Source organism: Pteropus alecto, unplaced genomic scaffold (assembly GCF_000325575.1).
Source record: "Pteropus alecto unplaced genomic scaffold, ASM32557v1 scaffold33, whole genome shotgun sequence".
Lineage (NCBI taxonomy): Eukaryota > Metazoa > Chordata > Mammalia > Chiroptera > Pteropodidae > Pteropus > Pteropus alecto.
This window is the reverse complement of record NW_006435762.1, coordinates 4659201-4677222: the sequence shown is the minus strand read 5'-3', so window position 1 is coordinate 4677222 and position 18022 is coordinate 4659201. Positions and strand designations below refer to the sequence as shown.

The following is an 18022-nucleotide window of genomic DNA, read 5'->3' as shown; positions in this document are numbered from 1 at the left end:
ACAGAGTGACTCAGTCACACACAAACCTCAAGATGAATACTCAGGGAGAACGGGCCACTGCTGCAGCTTGCCACAGGCGTCTCCCCACAGTGAGAGCTGAGGGCCAAGGGGACAGGCTGCTGCAGTTGCCTAATCAGTCTCTTATCTCTAGGCTCCAAGGTCATTCAAAGATGAATACCAACCTCTGCTCCTCCTGAATATCTTCGGGAAGGGAAATTTTCAAAACTTCTGTGGTTACTGTCCTAAGTGCTACAACAGAAATTCACCCTTCTAACTAAAGTTTGTCACTCTGGTTTGTTTCTTTGATTATTTGCAATAATCATTTAAGAAAAGTCTTTAATAATCATTGAGAAAAGTCTTTACTGGTAGGCTTTATCTTCTTAGGACTTTCATTCCCCCGCCCCCCACATCCATCTCCCTTCTCTTTTAGATAGTTCTTTTGATTCTATCTTGCTGATATTAGAACTATTAGAAGAGTTTACTCAAAGCCAGAACTTTGCTCTGAGCTCCGGCGTTTCCTCACTCTCACAGAGGAGTACCAGAACACACTGCCCACGAACCTTTGATGGTGGGGGGAACGCTCTTGGTTGTGCTGAAGGTGTAGGTTTCTGAGAAGGGCCCTTCCCCAGCCTCGCTTGCTGCCTGGATTCGGAAGGAGTAGCACGTGAATTCTGTCAGTCTTTGGACCTTGTAGGTATGGCTGGGTCCTCTGTAAATGGAAATAAACCTAGAGGAAGGAGCAGAATCCATTAGCCACCTGAACTTTTATTACTGACAAGAAATTAATGATGATACAAACCAGTGGAACAGATTAGGCCAATGTTGCTGCCCACCCCCTTCAAAGACAGGCAGCACGGACCAATGTCATACAGTCTGAATGAATAATCAATCAGTTGCTATGTTATAGTTTAATGTCTGAGATATCTTTACATAAAAGAAAAACAAACAGGCACATATAAAGCTTAGAATGAGATCCTTTTAATTATGCTATAAGTTCTAGAAATATCAGTTGTTCATGCTTTTATTTATAAATAAATTTTTTAGTTGTATCTATATAATCTGATACTGTTAACCTGCCTTCTATTATGTACTAGGCAATGAAGTTAATGTCAAATGGGCAACTGGGAAATAGAATGTCCTCTTCACCTGAGTTTTCTAAATAACTGAAGTTTAACTATAAAACTCCTAAATTTTAACCTTTATTTTCCCACGAGGTTTCAAAACTCTTTTCTCAAACTAGTAAGAAGACAGTTAGAATTATAAATCTTTGAGATACGTAAAAAGGAAAAAAAAAAAAAAATTTGCTCAGAATCGAGCAATCAAAATAACAACAAAAAAACCTCATAGGTGGGCTGACATAGTTTAGACCAGCAGCTTCTGAACCAGGACAAAATATTTATACTTCTCTGCTAATTAATATTTCCATGAGACATAGCATATAAGCCATGAGATTAAAAAAACAAAAATGAAAACAAAACAAGGCCTTACATTTCAACTCTTTTCCTCCAGGGTCTTGAAAAATTAATATTTTCACAATGAAACTGAATTACTTATAACGATAATATACTATCATCATTTTTTTCATAGTTAACTGTAAAATTTTGGAAACAGCATAATTTTTCATAATCTGTAGTCTCCAACCTTTTTGGCACCAGGGACCGGTGCTCCTATGAGAATCTAATGCCTGATGATCTGAGGTGGCCCTGGTTCCTAACAGGGCACCGACCAGTATACCAGTCCATAAACTGGGGGTTGGGACTCCTACCTTATCCAGGATCTTTAGTAGATTCAGGATCTGAATCTTATTGGTCCGGGGCCACTTTGAGAACCACTATATAAGTTAATCCAACCACAATGCCTTATTCCTACATTGGCCACATGGTTCTTCCAGTTTCTAGTGCTTTGTTACAGCATTTGAGGACAATCCACTCTTTGCTACTACTAGAACTAGGTCAGTGATAGAATCACAATTCATAATGTCTGACTCTTAGGCTGATGTGGCCTAAGGGGTAAGCAAAATTTATGCATTCATTTAGCAAACATTTTTTGAACATCTGCTGTGTGCTAGGCTCTGTGGCTTCAAAGCTGAATAAGACTTAATCCCTGTGGGTTACTTGGTCCTGTGTGTGGGCAGGGTTTTCTGAAGGAAAGCAGAAGCTTTTCTATGTGCTAGAGGAATAGTCCTGATGGATGGAAGGATGGATGGATGCATGGATGGATATAGATTAAACGACCCCCCTCCTTTTTAAAACAAAACCTGTGAGTCAATACTTATTTTAAAATATCCATGCTTTCATCAGCCGTTGCAATTGGGTTTCTGAGCCACAGTCATTTCACCTATTAAGTGTTCCTTCTGCTTTGCTCTGTAAGGAAGCACCTTTTACTGAAGGCTAAACATTTTTATTTTCAGAGAAAGCCAGAGTCCAGGGTGAAACTCACAAATACCATGGCAACCTATGTAGTGCTCTTGACACACCACCACCTTAATGAAAATACCCTTGCTAATGCTAGAGGCAAACAGCAATTTATTAACTCAGCCTCACCTGGACCAGAATCTCTAACTGGAGTAATTGCCCTTAATTATACCACAAAATGGAAGTCATGGTTTAAGAACTAAAACGTCATTACAAACTTACAATAAAGCCTGTTTTTTAAAGGAGTTTAGAGAAGACTAAAACAGCACTGTTTCCCTGTCGTGCCTTGCTCTAAAGAGAGTATTTCCTTTTGAAAATAAGTTCAATATACCTGTCAGTAGGAGAATAAGCATGTCACTAACCATTGGTCCTTTAATTTAGTGTACTGTCTGCTGTCTGCTCTGGCGATAATAAATCATGATCTGCTTGCTGCTCTGATAAAAGCCATCACTGCTTTGTCTGACCTTCCTCCTCCCAGAAAAGGCATGGGAAGAAATTCTGGGGTAGGGGAAGAGGAAAGAGTTCTCTTATTTTGTTCTCAAAATGTGTATGGAAATAGCTAAAACAGATGGTGGCGAATTCCTATGTCATATAATTAACCAAGTACAGAGAAGATGATGATGGGCCCGACACAGGCTCTCTCCTGCGTGCAAGGGGCATGGGGATGGAAAGGCAAGACATCAGGAACCCTAAGAGTTGTGGGATTAATGTTCCAAGATAGCCAAGTATCAACAGTGTCGATCTTACACTAAGTGCCCACCAAGAGAAACAGATTTACTGGGTTTTCTTGGGCCTATGTCTTAAGGTGGACGTATAGGCCCAAGGTCAGAAGGACATGAGAATGTACAAGGCCGTTGTGCCCAGTCTTCTGAGGACCCTCCCCAGTCGTCTCACTCCACAGAGAGACATTACAGACAGAGACAGCAAGTCTGCACGCTGTTTAAAAGTTCATCCTTCTCTCACTTTAAAAAAGTTTCCCCTTCCCTCCTCCTTCTTAATCCATTTCCCATTTAGAAAAAGTGCAGCTCGCTGTCAGAGTTAATTTAATTTTACATAAACATGCTCTTTGAGGCTGAAGCAAATCTGACTGGTTTTCAATGTAAAAATAAAATATAAAAACTGTTCTTGGACTTATTTCTAAGCAGAATTTGTCTCTAATCCTAATGTAACAGAAATGTATACATATCGGAATCAGCAAATGAATCTTCGGGTAACAACTGTTCAAGAACGATGTTAACATCACGCATAGGAATGTGACATTTTCTAAGATTTGACATTTTCAGCGATCGAGAATTAACTATATTTTGTAAATGGAAACACCACTACTAAAAACAGAATGCTGTAAATAGAAAGATGTCATTTGTTTCCAAAGACTATCGATATACTAGAGCAATGTGAAAATAATAATAAAAGAGAGATATTTCATGGCAAACTTTGGGGATAAGGTTAGGGAGTGTAATCCACAAGTTATCTTGGGATAAATGCTGTAGTCGTCAGTGAGTATTCTTGGGAAATGGAAGAAAACGGGTTAAGGAAGTAAAAACCTAGGAGCAGAAAGAGAACTGTAAGAATGAGATTGTGGAGTGAAAGATGAGAAAGACTTGGTATTAATGCTTTTTATAATATAGAAATCATTTATCACAGTTATTTCTAATTTTATGTTATATTACTGTTTTAACAAAGAAATTTATTAAATGCACAAGTACATAGACTCTAGTTAAACTCTACATATGAATCAGTTTATCAATTAGGGAACAAAATCTTTTATATGCTCTTACCTCTCAATTTTAGGTTTCTGAAAATATAATCTTCATAGGACAACAGCCAGTTTGGCATTGAGTCTAATTTTAAGGGTTTTAATTTTGAAAAACCTAAGGGGTAACACTGGTTGTGTGTTTCTTCTACATCTGTCTGGGTTCTTGATGCGCTCTCTGTAAATGAGGGTTCTGTAACTGGCACTGCAGACCATGAGACACCAGCAACTTATTTAGCCTCTTCAGACCTCAGTTTTCTCCTCTGTGCAGTAAGGATAATGACAGAACCTACCTCATAGAGATGTTGTGAGGTTTAAATAGGTTCATGAAAGAAAAGTGCTTAGAATAGTCCTGATATATAATAATCACTCAGTATGTGTTACTTATAATTACTTTACAATGCTGAGAAGACAGGATTTTAAAGAAGAAACTCCATTCTCCTTTCTGAGACACCATCCTCATCACTGACTTTTCTCCTGGGCGGAAAGTCAGCTGCATCGTGAGAGAGGCTGCCCTAGAGCCCAAGCCTCAGCCACCAGCTTGGGGGTTCCATCAGCGAGGCTGTTTAAGACTGTTTACTCTCTTGCACTGGGACCTGTCGGTGACAGCTGGGCAAGCGCACCTCCCTCGCCAGGCTGGTAGAAGTCAAATTGATAGCTCATGTAAAAGTCCCTATGCAGAGTAGGCCTCAAATAAATGTCCTTGATCCTGAATTCCTTTTTGTACATGCTGACAGAAACTTCTGTTTCAAACAATAAAGACCAACCAAAACAAAATAAAAAGCAGGCAAGCCGACATAAAAAAGGATACATTCCCTCTTTTACTCCAATTCTGTAATTATTTTCCATCATTCCAAGAGGCAGGAGAAGAAAGAATCTTCTTTCTCACAGCCAGTGATTTATACCAGTTGCACAGTGGCCTCTCTAGGAGGCTCTGAAGGTTAGCACACCCTGTGGCTAGAACCACTGGGAGAGAGATTAAAAATATTCATCAAATATTTGTTTTACAAAGACCAACTTAATATTTCTCTCCAAATCTGTTTGTTTTTAAAGACCAACTCTGTTTTAAAATTCATTAATAAGCCAGAGGCCTTTGGTGATAGAATTAAACGTGCTACAGGTCCTAAGGCACATGATTGAAGATTCTGTATTTCAAATGCAACCAAGCACTCTGAGCTTAGAGCATGGCTTTGCCATGAAGAGGAGAGCAGCCCTCCGGCTTTTCTGACACCTCTCCCTCCTTCTTATATTTAGCATACCCAGGGTCAGTGCTTAGACCCCACATGTTCATGCACCACAGGCCCCGGGACCTGAGTCACACCCAGACGCTGACAGGAGTGTTGTCTTGAAGGCCCTGATCCCTACTACCTTGGCGTGTGTCGTCCAAGCCTGGGGGAAGGGAGATCCCAGAACAAGAATAAATCAACTGGGAATGAAGAGGACATAGGACAGCTGGGGTGCCTGACTCGCAAAAGACAGTAGTAAAGAACAACCTCTCGTTCAAGAGACCTCAATCCCTTGATTTCTGAGGGTGGGTGTGGGGAGAGATGTGCTTTCCCCTAGGCCACTCTCCCTCGTCTGTGCTGCCTGGTAAAGACTAGACCACCTTTCCCTTCTCCCCTCAAGGGAAGCAGAGGGAATTGGACCCAAGAAGACTGGACACAAATCTCAGCTCTGACCCTTATTGTCAAAACATTCACTCCTGTTAAGCAAACAGGGACAGTATCCACCTCATGGGTTGTTTCAAGAGTCAAATCCGAAAATGTGGGTAAAAAGCCCAGAACTGAGCTCAACACATAGTAAGAGTTCAATACATGGTACCTAGTGGCTCTAGGCTCTGTCCCATGGGTGCCACAGATCACTTCTCAGGATTCAGGTGAGGCTAATGTACCCTGAGGACCGCTGTGGCTCTCAACTCCTGCCACACAGGCCTCTCTCCAGGTCACTAGGGCCATTACCAGGTCTACATCCTAGCAGGAACGGGTCCATCTGAATTTGTGATGTTCTGCAACGTCTCTTATGGCCTGTGGTAGACATATAGCTCCCTCCCGAAATGAGTTAATCTAATTTGGTGACCAAGGAGTGAAAACAAAATGTTCAGTCTGTTATTTTTATTACATTACTGCTCCTGTGCTAATGAAATATATGTGTAACAGGTGGCATGGTTCCTGGAATGCAGAATATGCTCGATAAAGTCAGTGAGTAATTTTACTATCAGTTCAGGCTAAGGCATATGTAGCCGCAGGGACTTCCTGTGGTATCACAACTCTTTAAAGGTCACCCTGGACCCACACTGGCAGTGCCTCTGAGGGGTCTTCCACTCCATCTTCACTCCTGTTATCCATGGCCATGTAACCTTTGGAGGCATCAGCCGACAACCCAGGGCTCCGGTGAAGACAAAGAGGACAGGTGTGGTAACACCTGTGGGGCTCCACTGTTGTGCTGCCCCCAACCCCCATTGACACAAGGACTCAAAGTACAGTGGGTAATAACAATCTTTTAGTCAGCAGACTTAAGTTTGAGTTCAGGTTCAACTGAATGGTGATTTGGGCTCCAGAGCCAGGTAAGTTGTTCCCTCCTCTGTAAATGGGTATGATCATAATGCCTACCTCTTAGGAGGCTGTTGTGATCAAATGGGATAATGCAGGAAGAACCCATTACGAGATGCCTAGTACTTGTTATTAATAAGAGAGCACCAAAGATTATGAATGATTTACCCTGTTTGTCAAGGCTGCAGCAGCCTGAAGGATGTCCTCAGAATGCATCCTAACTGACATTCCCTTAGGCTTTCCTGAGCTGGAAAGAAAGCTGTGCATGTGAATACCATCCTCCCTGTCCCAGGGAACCCAGGCCAAGAACTGCTGTTGAAAACAGATGGAGATGAGAGCACTGGGTCCTCCGTAAGTGCACTCCTTTAATGGAAATTTAGGGATTTTTACTTAGGGAAAGGAAAAATGGAGATAAATGCTATTGCACACAAAAAATATTTACTTGGAAGAAAAATATAAACAAGGCAGAAGGTTGGTTGGGTCACTGTAAGTTTACAGTATAAATGAATTCTTTTATGGTTCTGCTTCTGACTTGCTTCATTGTTGACTGTAACGTCTTCTTGAAACTAAACACTTTGATGGTAACAAGTACACATGGGTTTTAATGCTGGTAATTTATCAGCGATTTAAAAAAAAAAAAAAGTTCTATATATCTGTAAATACAAAATGATTCTGTTCACTCTGCTTGCCTGTCAGAGTACTCCATGGGGTGGGTATAAAGACCTTGGCCACAGTGAGGAGTCTGTTACCTTTACTGTGAACTTGAATGAGCTGATAACTCCCCAGGCTGAGTTTTAAGACAGTTGGGACAATACTGTCTTGTTCATCTGGCAGAAATTTTTCTGAGATCCCAATAAAAGGACCAAGTAAATCCTATAATTCCTTATTAAATATACACTAAGAAGGCAAAACAAAAGATTATTGACATTTTCAAGAAATCTAGGGGGTGGCTATACTTTTAACCTCCGTATTTTAGGCTTTAACATTCTGAAAGATGACTTTTTTGCGCTAAAGTACAACTGAAGGAAGAAATTTAGACATGTTACATCTTTAAACGTTTATTGTAAATCATTTTAGAGAAAAAAAATAAAGATGTTTAAAATGTATTTCTTTAAAACAGGTTTGTTTCAAAAGATAGATTCAAAAGATGTTCTGGATCGCTTACAACTTAAATTTGCAGTAGAATAAGAGATAATGCTAAGGTTTTTGTGCTATACCATAATCCTGTCGCCATTACAAACTAACGGCAGCCCATTAATATCAACTCCTCAAAACAATCCAATCTACTGACCTAAAATGGCCTGTATTCTACTAAAGGCTGCAAATGGCACATTTCAAAACATGTTTCACAATATCACAAATCAACAGCTGTTAGTAAGGTCAGTACAACTATATTCCTTAATGACGACATGTCATTGCCTTTATTTTTTTAGTTTTCCTGAACTTCATGGTGTGTGTAAATTTCCTACATTAGTAATGTTTAGGAATGGAGGATGTTCAAAACGGGTATGAATAGTACGTGCCCTCACTTCATGAAGAACACCAAGTCCTGTCATGTCTATGCAGAAGCAGATGGCATCATGTGGGGACACCTGAGGCAGGGAGCGTACATTTCCTAAACTGGTTTTGACATTAATGAGAGTCCCTGTTTGCAGACTGGGCACACAGGTACCAAGAGTGATTTCCAAAAGACCAATGAGAAAAAGAGTTAATTTCCTGTCCCCAGCTGCATTTGGACCTTTTGGCTTGCGAGTGATGAGGCTGTCATACTTTGTGGTTATGCTCTTTTTCTAAGAAATAAAATGTCACTATAGCTACTGATGGAATTCTTTAGGTAGAATAAAATTCCTACTTTCAATTTTTTTTCGTTCAAACTGTACTTAAATTATTGATATATTAAAAAGAGATGACTAGAATCTCTAAACACTACCCAAGAACCTCGAAGCTTCCCATTCTTCTACTCTGCTTTCAAATATACGCGGTGAATCTCATTTTTAAGGATACTCTTCCCAGTCTTCCAATTCCACTCTTTCTGTTTGCCTACTTCTTTTTTAGTGGCTTTGCCTCAATCTTACCTGATTTAGGAAAAATGGTGAGGAAAATGCTATCCCAATTCCATTTTCAAATAAAAGAAAAAAACGTAATCTGAATTCTACTTCTGGTCCAATAAGATCTCAAAAAGTTCATTTACCATCTCTTGCCTTTGTGTCTAAACATCTTATCCTGAAATCAACTAAGCTGGCAATAGTCTTTATTTTTATTTGCAGGCTGAATTTTTATGCTCTTTTTTCTAAGAAACAGAAATGCTTTTTTCTATTTATCAGGGATTGGAGATGGGCATCAATAGCTCCATTTAGTAGAGGGAGAAACTAAAGCAGGGACATACGTCTCGTCATCTAGAAACTCACTAAGAGATCTGGGATTATAAAAGATTTGACACTCTGGTTAAGAACAACAATTGCCTTCTAGTGACTAAAGGCAATATCAAAATGCCATCTAACAAGGGTGATCATGTGAATCGGGGACTATTCCAGAGAAGCAAAGGAAATTAATCCTGAGGGTCTCTTGTGGCCCTGAGCTATTTAATTCAGCAATATGCTCTGAGAAATATAAGCAGGAGTTTGTTCTGCACTAGGCATACATTAAGGAAGTTCACTCACCCCACAGTGCTTATACACCCTGGCCACCTTTATAAGTTGCCTTGTGTGTATTTTTTCAGGGCTTACTTATGCAGATTGTTTTCTGTCCCTCTCTAACAGCAAATGGGCAGTCATATTGTACATATTACAAAGCACCTCCAATTTTGCCAGTTGAAAGGAAAAGTGTCATGGCACAAATGCCGAGTTAAATGGAGAGCAAGTGGTAAATTATCCACTCTATGAGAGCCCTCTTCCCCGTCCTCATTTTGCTGGAGCCTTATTTTAAAATACACTGGCTGTCTGACTAAACCTGAACAACAGATTAACCACAAATGTATTCCTGGAACTTTAGTTCCTCTTGCCTCAGTGCTGTGTACAATTATCGGGAACATGGACCCATGCGGGTCAGGATGAGGTTCAGTAACAACTCAAAATTCTGTTAGGGCAGCATGACATTTCATTTCAATAACACAGACAAATGCATCTTCAAAATCATCAGTAAGGCGTTACAATCTTAAAATGCATGAGCTGACTTTGTTATTGTAAACCCTGTATTAGGTTAAAGCAGCATTATGAAAATGTTTACTTTGGGTATATGTATATTTTTGCATACACAGGAACCAAAGACATTCAGATCTGTATTAGATCTGCTAAGAATAATACTGGTAATTGCTCTATGGCCAAACTAATATAATTTTAATTTTTCTGTTGAAGTTAAATATTCTCTTCTGCTATCTACTCATTGTTTCAGATTAATTTGTTTTCTCAGAAAGATAAGCTCCTTATAGGTAGGCCACATACCTCATAAGACCTAGCACATCATAGTAATTTAAGAAAAAATTTATGATTGAGAGATCATAATCTAATTGCTAGGGATAAACTTAGTCCTGTAAATATAAAGTAGGGCTTTGAAGCTGTCACATTAATATGTAGCCAGTGACCTTAGACTAGGAATCCGTGGGTCAAAAGCTTGAATACATGGAAACAAATGTCAGGTTCAAGGGGGAAAATGTTCACCATAGCAAGTCCAAGTGCTCCAGATGAATTCTAGGTTGATTTAGTTTGAGGCAGGGATTTAGGAAAGATGCCCTTTTGGGATCCTTGCTATTGACATGCAATAGCTCCAAACTTAAGAAGAGACATTTGTAAAAGTACCAGAATAGAAAGAGGCATCATTTACTTGGAGAAAGACCTAGGGCCCATTTCTGTGCTTTGGAGACTGCATCCTTGATTTCCGTCCAGTCCTGAGTCCTTACCACTAGACTCAATCCTAAAGCTCTTTTGCATGAGATCGTAAGATTAGGATCCTTTAAGACAACCCAACTCAACCCAGCCCAACCCAACCGGCTCACAATAGATACCATTCTTCTTTCCTCCCACAACACTCTGTGATATTGTCAATTTGAGAAAGCCTTCTTCCATCCAGATTTGCTTGAATGTATCTGTCTCTTCTACTTATCCCCCACACCACGTGAACTCCTGAAGGGCAGGAATTTACCTTGGTCATCTTTGTCTATCCAGTACTTAAGCATAGTTTCTTTCTTTGCATGTATAAAACTCCTAATAATCATAAGTTAAAATCAAGTCAATTTACCAAAAGCAATATATTTTTTTCACCTAGATGGTGGAAGGCTTTGGCAGAAATCCTATCATCATAGGAAATATTTCACTTTTTATTCAAGAACTAAGTAATGTAGACAAAAGCTCTCAATGTCCGATACTCTGTAGGTGCTTAATAAATAGAAGTTATTTTTATAAAATTTGAAATATTTTTGGCCAAACATTATACTTAAAATCTCTGGGTCATTTCAGCTTTTTTGATTGAGAGGTATATAAAGAAACATAACAAACCAATACATCACAGATATAAAACCTAAGGCATTCTGGACTCTTAAGTAAAGTTAGTATCTTTTTTACTATTTTTACTTGTTAAAAGCAGAAGCTAAAATATGAAAAAGGAGATAACAAGCCATAATCATTTATAAGAGACTTTTCTTTGTAAAGGATTTAGCTTACAAATGATCTACATACAACATCGTTGCTTTAAGGTGAAAAAGGTGGTAAGGATCTCAAGAGTTCATCTTCTAGTCCAAACTCTATTTTATGGATGAAGAAAAAGACCAATAGTTTAGCAGTCAAAATCGACTCAACTTTTTAATCTGACAATTACCAAGCATGGAGTTATTAGTTTTCATTGTGCTTCTGTTGCAAAATGTTTTAAGACTCAGATTACTTGCATAGCTGACTACGGACAGCTGTACAACTCAGACATCAGCAGCTCTACTTTCAAATGCCCACAGTGAATGATGAGTAGGATTGATTAAAAATCACAATTAAATCTACATCTGGTTCTTTTTTGCCACATCCATAATAAGAACTTGTCAGCAGTTATTGAAATCAATGCATATGCTAAAGAATATGTGCACTTGTTCCAAAACTCACGACTAGAATCCATTCTAGCAAAATAAGTTCAATGAAAAAGACAGGTGCCACTCTGAAGACACTGTCCCCTTCAACTGAACAAACCAAGTCCTAAAGGACCTCCAAGGGATAGAACTGACAAAGACTATGCTAATAATAAATATTATTCTGGATCCAACTGAAATGATTTCTTCCCGATCCTCATAAGTCAAGTCCAAAGTTAAATGCTTGGATTCAAGAGGCCATTCACTACAAAAGTTCAGTTTCAAGACACTAAGGAAGGTCATTTTCAAACTCAAATTAGGCCAAGTTTCATCTTATTAAACTCAGGAAAATTATTCCACAAATAGAATGGGAATTTATTATGCTCTATTTTGCCATTGCTTTAATAACTTTCTAAGAGCACTGACAAATCTAATTTAAAAAAGATAAATTTGGACTATAGCTCAGAAAATTAAGAAAAATACTGTTCCTAATAGTAAGTTTTTCTTAAGTTGCCATTTAAATTTAGGCATGTCATTTATATGATTAACAAGGCCAGTTTTGAGTGTTTTTTTTGTTTGTTTTTTTTTTTTTGAGGAAAGAACATGTATTGATTACCAGATTCTGCACTATTTTCTGTCTCATGACAACACATTCATTTGGACCAGTGCTCATGGAGCTTTTGTGCTGAGCATCAGTACAGTTCTCCTTCTGGGGCATCTCAGGCAGATATCCCACACAGGGCAGCACTGCAGCATGATGGGGTCGGCTGGTTTGGTGCAGAGCTGTCACTTTCCCCACATTCTTGTGGGTTAACAGTTGAGGCAACTGTACAGGGAGTCAGGAGGCAACATCTCTGACTTCAATTTTGCCACCAACTTTGTGTCTGGGCTTCGATTTTTCTAAAACAGTACATTTAGAAGGCATTCTTCAAGGAAGGCCCTAACACCAATGGAGGCCAAAAGCCCAAGAAAAAAACATAAAGGCTTGTTTACAAATTTCCCCCAATACTAGCTTTAAACATTATCTTGATTTGTTAGTCCAGAATTTCTATTCTTGCCAGCCCAGAGGAGTCCCATGCCAGTAAAATAATGAGGCTATGAAAATGTATCCAAAGGCACAAAGATGTGCCTTGATAGATGAACGATATTGTCAATGAGTGAGTATGCATTAACTTCTAATGAACCTACCTGTGCTTTCTATACCAGGACTAGTTTCCAGTAGGGTAATCGCATTTTTGTTCTTCTGTAGTCAAACTACTGGGTTTGACAGGTCCTTCAAAGTCAAGTTCAATGTCACTTGTTTCAAAAAGCCATGCCTGATCTTTGCAACCAAATGGTCTTTATTTTCTTCAAACTCCCAGACTGATTTTCCCCTATGTCTGCCTCCTCCATACTCCCAGGACTCTTTTTTTCAATGACACAAATGTCCTATGATAATTCATGGATTGATATTATGCTCCCGGAGGTAGGGCCTTGTTTTTTTTCTTGAGCCATTTCAGGCCCACCTCAAATAGTACTGTCCACACAGCAGGACTCCAAAGCACTGAGATGAATCAAAATACTCTAAAGTCTGAAGCGGAGATTGGACGGGGCTTTCTGTGCACCTAAACCCAGTTCCCCGTGTAAAGGAACACGATATTACAGTGCATAAATGGGAAAACAGAAATACTTCTACACTAACACTGGTTTTGTGCTTCAGTAGGTATGCCATAAGGACGTAGTAGCATGTGTCCATTCCAACGGGCTATCTTGGTTTTATAGTGATCCCACCTCCTTCATCTGATTCTCTGATTTGGCCTTTTGGTAACAGAACATTCTGTCATCATTAACTTTTACTCTACATTTGAATTATTTTTAAATACAGTTCAGTTGCCTATCTTATGACTGGCCATTTTCAGAGGAAATGAAGTTATGTTAAATAAATACTATACGAAAGGCTGGATTTGATTTCTGTGGCCAAGAGTGTTTCCTGGGCATGGAGTCTTATGAAGAATCACCTATTTGCGCTGGTTAATTTGATATTGCATTGCCCATAGTTACAGAGTACTATCCCCATCTGTATGTCACCACAGCTATTTCAGATTGGTAAACATGTTTGTCCTGATGGTTACTGAATATTTAAAGAGATAACATCTCTGAGTCTTATTTCCTTCTGCACTCGTGACTAATATAATGGTATTACATCACGTAGACTTGAATTTGACAATTTTCTTTTTAGATAATTTCCCTCCATTATCTGGTTTTATGAAAGAAAAAAACAAACACATATATTATCACATGCAAGGAAATCAGGATCTTCAGAATATTTGTTTAGTTATTCCAAAGGGAGAATAGAAGGTATAACTTTGGGTATAAAAATGCAAGAAATCTTTCAACAAAGCAGAAGTGTTTTAGAGGACGAATAAACAAGTAGCGTTTTATCCTAAAGCCTAAGCCAAAGCCATACAATTTTCCCACGCACCCCCACCCCGAACTCACCTCTTGTTTCTGTCCTCCAGCTGTAGAGTGTACACCATGTCATCAGCAGCATGTGTCTTGGCGTTACTGTCTCCCCATTTCAGCTTCAGACTCTGAGGCCCGGCTGCAGCACATTCAAGCCTAGGAGGCAAGGGTGGTAACGGCCGAGTTTTTGCTTTAAGCAACTGACTAAATGGTCCAGCTCCAATTTCATTTATGGCCTGAATTCTGATCCTGGAAAAAGGAAAAAAATACAAACATTGCAGATTTAAGAAGCAGTGATTTCTCATTTGAAATAAACATTGTGTGGAGTATTTCTTACTTGCCCCTAAAACAATATCACGGAATAAAGAAAAACAAATTAAAGTTATTAAGACAAATAGAGAACTGGGCAGCTTGGAGGACAGATTATACTATCCATCCAACAAACACCAAAAATTAAAGCACATTAACAAGATATCCCTTAGATATCTCAAGATATCATTAATTAATTTAAAAAAAAAAAAAAAAGCTGTTGTCTGAGCAAAGACAATTCTAAAGGCATTCTTTTATTTTTTGTTTTAGCCACCCTTTAGCTGCCTCAAATTTGGTTTTGGAAGTAAGTGGCTATAAAGAGTAAACGAACTAAAAAACAAATTAGTCTCTTTCATAGTTCAAAAGCAAAGGACAACAGCTCTTCAACAGGGCATTTCTCCTCCCCATTTCTCGAGCTTCCCCCAATAATCTCTGCTAGTCCATACCCGGAGCTAAGTGTGCAGACTGCTGGTAACAAGATGCCATGGAGATGTGCAAAAATCTTAACTGGATGTTTATTATGTGAGGTGTTATGGGTAATAAAGATCTATTATATTAACATTGTCCTCATGGTCTAGGATTTTAAAATGAAATAGTTAAAATGTATATAAAAATAATATCCTATTATTCTTTCTGTTTTCCTTCTTCTTCTATTTCCTTACTAGTTAACTGAAATAGTTCTCCAAGGTCATCACACAACACATTGATAGCACAGCTCCATCCTCATCCTCAATACTTCTTCCTACAGTGACTCAATGTTACTGCAGCTCACTTTCTCTTGGCAGTTGGCTGCCTGCACATGCCTGCAGAGGCCTTCCTCCTCCACTTCTTGGACACTGTGGGTAGTGCTCTCCGTAGCCTCAGACATTTCCACAGCTTCACCCACTTAAAACCATCCCCAGGCCTGCATCTCCTCCATCTCTGTTACTAGGCCTCCACCCACACTCCTTGCTAGGTACACAGTCATCTTACTTAGATGACTGGGCAGTGCGGTGCCACATTTAAATTTGATTTGAATTTGAAAGTGTTTTAAAACACATGATAATAAAAAAAATAGTGAAAGAGATGAATTCTTAGGAAATAAATCAGTTTAGAATGTTCTTATAATTTAGGTTTATGCACTTCTCATTTACAATTATTGCTTATAAACAAAAAAATGTCATTTAAGTATTACCATAGTTAAATTCATCCTGTGACCTCAAATTAGCCTTAATTCTTCAAATTTAAAGGTTACATAATTCAGCAAGTTAATATAGTAATATAGACTGTTAAGAAGAAAAAGAAAGATTATTCCCAAGTGAGAGAGAGTGTGTACACTCCACCTTGTCTCTCCCACTGAACGAAGCTATTAAACCTGAACATAATAAATGGAGCAATTCAAGAACTCTGAAAAATAAATGGTAGCTGGAGAATTTGGGCAAGAATTTGAAATATCACCAAACAGCAGTGAGTGTACCATTTTTCCCTCCATTGTCTCTCAGACTGAACTCAATGTAGCCTGAAATCCAGGGGCAGACGTTTGCATTGACAGAATCTGGCTCAAAGACAGAAAGTGGTTTCTAAATGTTCAGAGTGAAGAGGGAAATCCCCCATTCCTCTTTTTTTCTTTTCTACATTCTCTCATTCCCTAGTCCTTAGCCAATTCCATCATATTAACAGCCTAAAGAAGAAAAAAAATCACATAATATCAATTGACACAGAAAAAGCATATGGTGAACTCTAACATCTATTTAAAATAAAAATTCTCAGCACTCTAGGGATAGATGGGCACTTCTTTAACCCAAAAAGGGCATCTATAGAAATACCTACTACTACTACTACTACTAACATTATACTTAATGGTGAAAGACTAAATGATTTCTCTTTAAGATTGGGAACAAGGCAAGGATATCTATTCTCACCACTCCCATTCGACACCATGCACTACAAGTCCTAAATAGTCGGGGACGAGAAAGGCATAGAGATATGGGGGAAAAAAAGAAATAAAATTGAAACTACAAGACACTGATGAAAATATTAAAGAAGACCTAAACAGAGATATACTGTGTTTGTGAATTAGAATCCACACAGAAAAAAAAAGTCAATTCTCCCCCAATTTAGATATAGATATAAGGCAATTCTAATAAAATCTCAGCAGGATTCTTCTGGGTAGATATAGATAAACTGATTCTAAAGGTAAAGGAACTAAAATTGCTAACAAGAATTTGAAAAATAATAATAAAGTTGGGAGAATCACACTACCTGATTTAGGACTATACAGCTACAGTAATCAAGATAGTGTGGTACTGGTAAAGAGACAGACACACAGATCAATAGAATAGAATAGAGACCCCAGAAAAAGATCCATACAAATATGACCGATTGATTTTTGACAAATATGCAAAAGTAATTCAATGGAGAAAGAATCGTCTTTTAAACAAATGGCATTGAAAGAATTGGATAGGGAAAAAAATAAATCTCAATCTAAACCTCATATTCTAAACTTAACTCATAATGGACCAGACATCTAAATGTAAAATATAAAACTTCTAAGAAGAAAACAGGAGAAAATACTTGTTACCTAAAATTAAGTATAAAGAGTTTTAGATAGGATGTGAAAAACATGACTCATAAAAGAAAAAACTGAAGAACTGGACTTTATAAAAATTAAAACTTTTGCCTCTTAGGAGAATGAAGACAAGCTATGGACTGGAAGAAAATATGTGCTTACATATCTGACAAATGACTTGTATCCAGAATGCATAAAGACCTCTAAAACTCAACAGTAAGAAAACAAATCCAATTAATAAACAGGGAAAAGACTGAAACAGGCATTCCACTAAAGAGGACAATATACACATGGCAAGTAAGCACAGAAAAAGATATTTAACATCATTAGTCATTAGAAAATGCGAATTAAAATTGTAATGAGATACCACTATCTCCCTACTAAATCGGCTAAAATCAAAAATACTTAGTACCGTGCTGGCAAAGATAAGGAGGAACTAAAACTCTTAGAGTTTGCTGGTGGGGATGCAAAATGGTATAGTCACATGGAAAAGTTTCTTTTAATGACATTTCTTACAAAATTTAAAATATACTTATTTTAGGACCTAGCAGTCTCACTTCTTGGTCTTTACTCTTAAGAAATTAAAATTTATGTTCACACAAAAACCTATATACAAATGTTTGTAACAGCTCTTGTTATAATCATCTAAAACTGGATGACTACATCTGCGTCAGAGTTTGGAATGTAGCAGATACTCATCTCCGATAAAGTAGAGCAAAAATTCCAATAAAGAAGAGTCCTACGTTTCCCAGATTCTATTATATTAGAGACTACATGAGGTCTCTTGTAGATAATGCAAGTCTCTCAACATAACGCTGAAAGACTAACATAAACTCGTCCGGCCTCCCAACAGGAGTCTTATAAATTAACTTTATGGTACTAACACGAGTGTTTTCTATGATTGAAAAGTAAGAAATTTTTCTGCAACTGGAGAAGAAAAATCTTTCTTAAAAAATGAATCAT

The 18022-nt window shown here is 38.2% G+C and overlaps 1 protein-coding gene across 4 annotated transcripts in view; it reads right to left on the bottom strand.

Annotated features, from left to right (window-relative positions):
• The window catches only part of FNDC3B (fibronectin type III domain containing 3B), a 295959-nt gene that overhangs the window by 13580 nt on the left and 264357 nt on the right, over positions 1–18022 (bottom strand). For all 4 annotated transcript variants that reach the window (XM_025046052.1, XM_006910837.3, XM_015588553.2 and 1 more), the window contains exons 23-24: positions 14239–14451; positions 561–727 (exon numbers count right to left, since the gene is read on the bottom strand). In XM_025046052.1, coding sequence (XP_024901820.1) covers positions 561–727; positions 14239–14451 — 380 coding nt within the window. The remainder of the gene's footprint in view (positions 1–560; positions 728–14238; positions 14452–18022) is intronic.